General features: G+C 51.7%; 1 protein-coding gene across 1 annotated transcript in view; it reads left to right on the top strand.

Moving 5' to 3' along the window:
- The first annotated feature begins 567 nt into the window (after positions 1 to 567).
- Positions 568 to 1,249, top strand: part of Scrn2 (secernin 2) — a 4,289-nt gene continuing 3,607 nt past the window's right edge. The window contains exon 1 of the mRNA XM_026789825.1: positions 568 to 1,058. Coding sequence (XP_026645626.1) covers positions 879 to 1,058 — 180 coding nt within the window. The 5' untranslated portion in view covers positions 568 to 878. The remainder of the gene's footprint in view (positions 1,059 to 1,249) is intronic.

Below are 1,249 nucleotides of genomic sequence, written 5' to 3'. Positions count from 1 at the left end.
CTCTGCAAGAGCAGCCAGTGCCCTTAAGTGCTGAGTTATCTCTCTAGCCTCTAAAAATAATTTTTTAAAAAATTGGTAAAATGAATGCTACAGTAACCTAAGATATTCCTAGGCATCGTGTCTTGTGCTGTGCATTTTACTGGGATTGAGTCTTGGGAATTCAAGTCAGGATGCAGGCAGCTAAAGTTCTCCCTTCATCTCCAGAATCCCCAGTAGCGTTGGCTATTTTATGAATACTCTCTTTTCACTCAGCCTTCCTTTCTCCTTCAGCTCCACCTCCTAATAGTGACTCTCTCTGATAAGACTGAACGGGAAGTCCAGGACACCCAGGCAGGATTAGGAAGGCCACTTAGTTCCAAGAAGTAGTGCTAGCTAGCGCGCACCCTCGTGGGAAACGTTGGGATTGCAGGTGTTCTGTTTCGGCCCCGCCTCCGGGGACAAAGGCCTTCCAGGTCACCTGGGAACCTGGGTCCAGAGGAGCAGTTTTGACCTGAAGCGGAGGCGGTGGTTCCCGGAACCGAGTTTGAGGGTCTTGAAAGCAGAACGGGTGAGAGGTGGAGGTACTGAAGATTTGGAAGGAGTTGTACGGAAGAGGAGCGCTAATGTGGGCATGCGCAGGAGCGTGGGATTCTTACAGTGCCTAGAAACTACCCTACAGCCTAGAAGGGCTAGGTTTCCAAGGGGGACGGTCCTAGCTTGCAGAGTCTGCGTTGTCTGCTGACTCTAAGCCGAGTGCACAGTTAGTGCACAGCGTGCTCTGAGTGTGCACACAGTGCTGTTGTCCCGGAGCTACTGGCAACGGATTCTGTGCCCCACCGGTGGCCAGGATTGTGGAGAGGTGGCGTTGGAGGGACATAATCATTCCCGCCTCTTCGCAGATGGCCTCGTCGAGCCCTGACGCCCCTTGTTCCTGCGACTGCTTTGTTTCTGTGCCCCCTGCCTCTGCCATCCCAGCTGTGATCTTTGCAAAGAACTCGGACCGCCCCCGAGATGAGGTGCAGGAGGTGGTGTTTATACCCGCAGGCACTCACACCCCTGGGAGCCAGCTCCAGGTGGGTTAGGACTTAAAAGGAGCTGGGAGGTTTAGACTTTGTTCCAAGACCTTCCTTTTCGTGTACCTGGGACATTGGCTGAAAAGAGTATGGACTTCAAGTCCACCAACCTGAACCTTGAGTCTAGTTAGCCTCTGCTAACTCAGTTTACTCATGTGTGACCTGAGCACAAGACCTTTCTTTTTTTTTTTTTTTTT

The sequence above is a fragment of the Microtus ochrogaster genome, unplaced genomic scaffold, assembly GCF_000317375.1.
Source record: "Microtus ochrogaster isolate Prairie Vole_2 unplaced genomic scaffold, MicOch1.0 UNK31, whole genome shotgun sequence".
NCBI classification, from domain to species: Eukaryota; Metazoa; Chordata; class Mammalia; order Rodentia; family Cricetidae; genus Microtus; species Microtus ochrogaster.
This window is presented reverse-complemented; position numbering and strand designations above follow the sequence as displayed.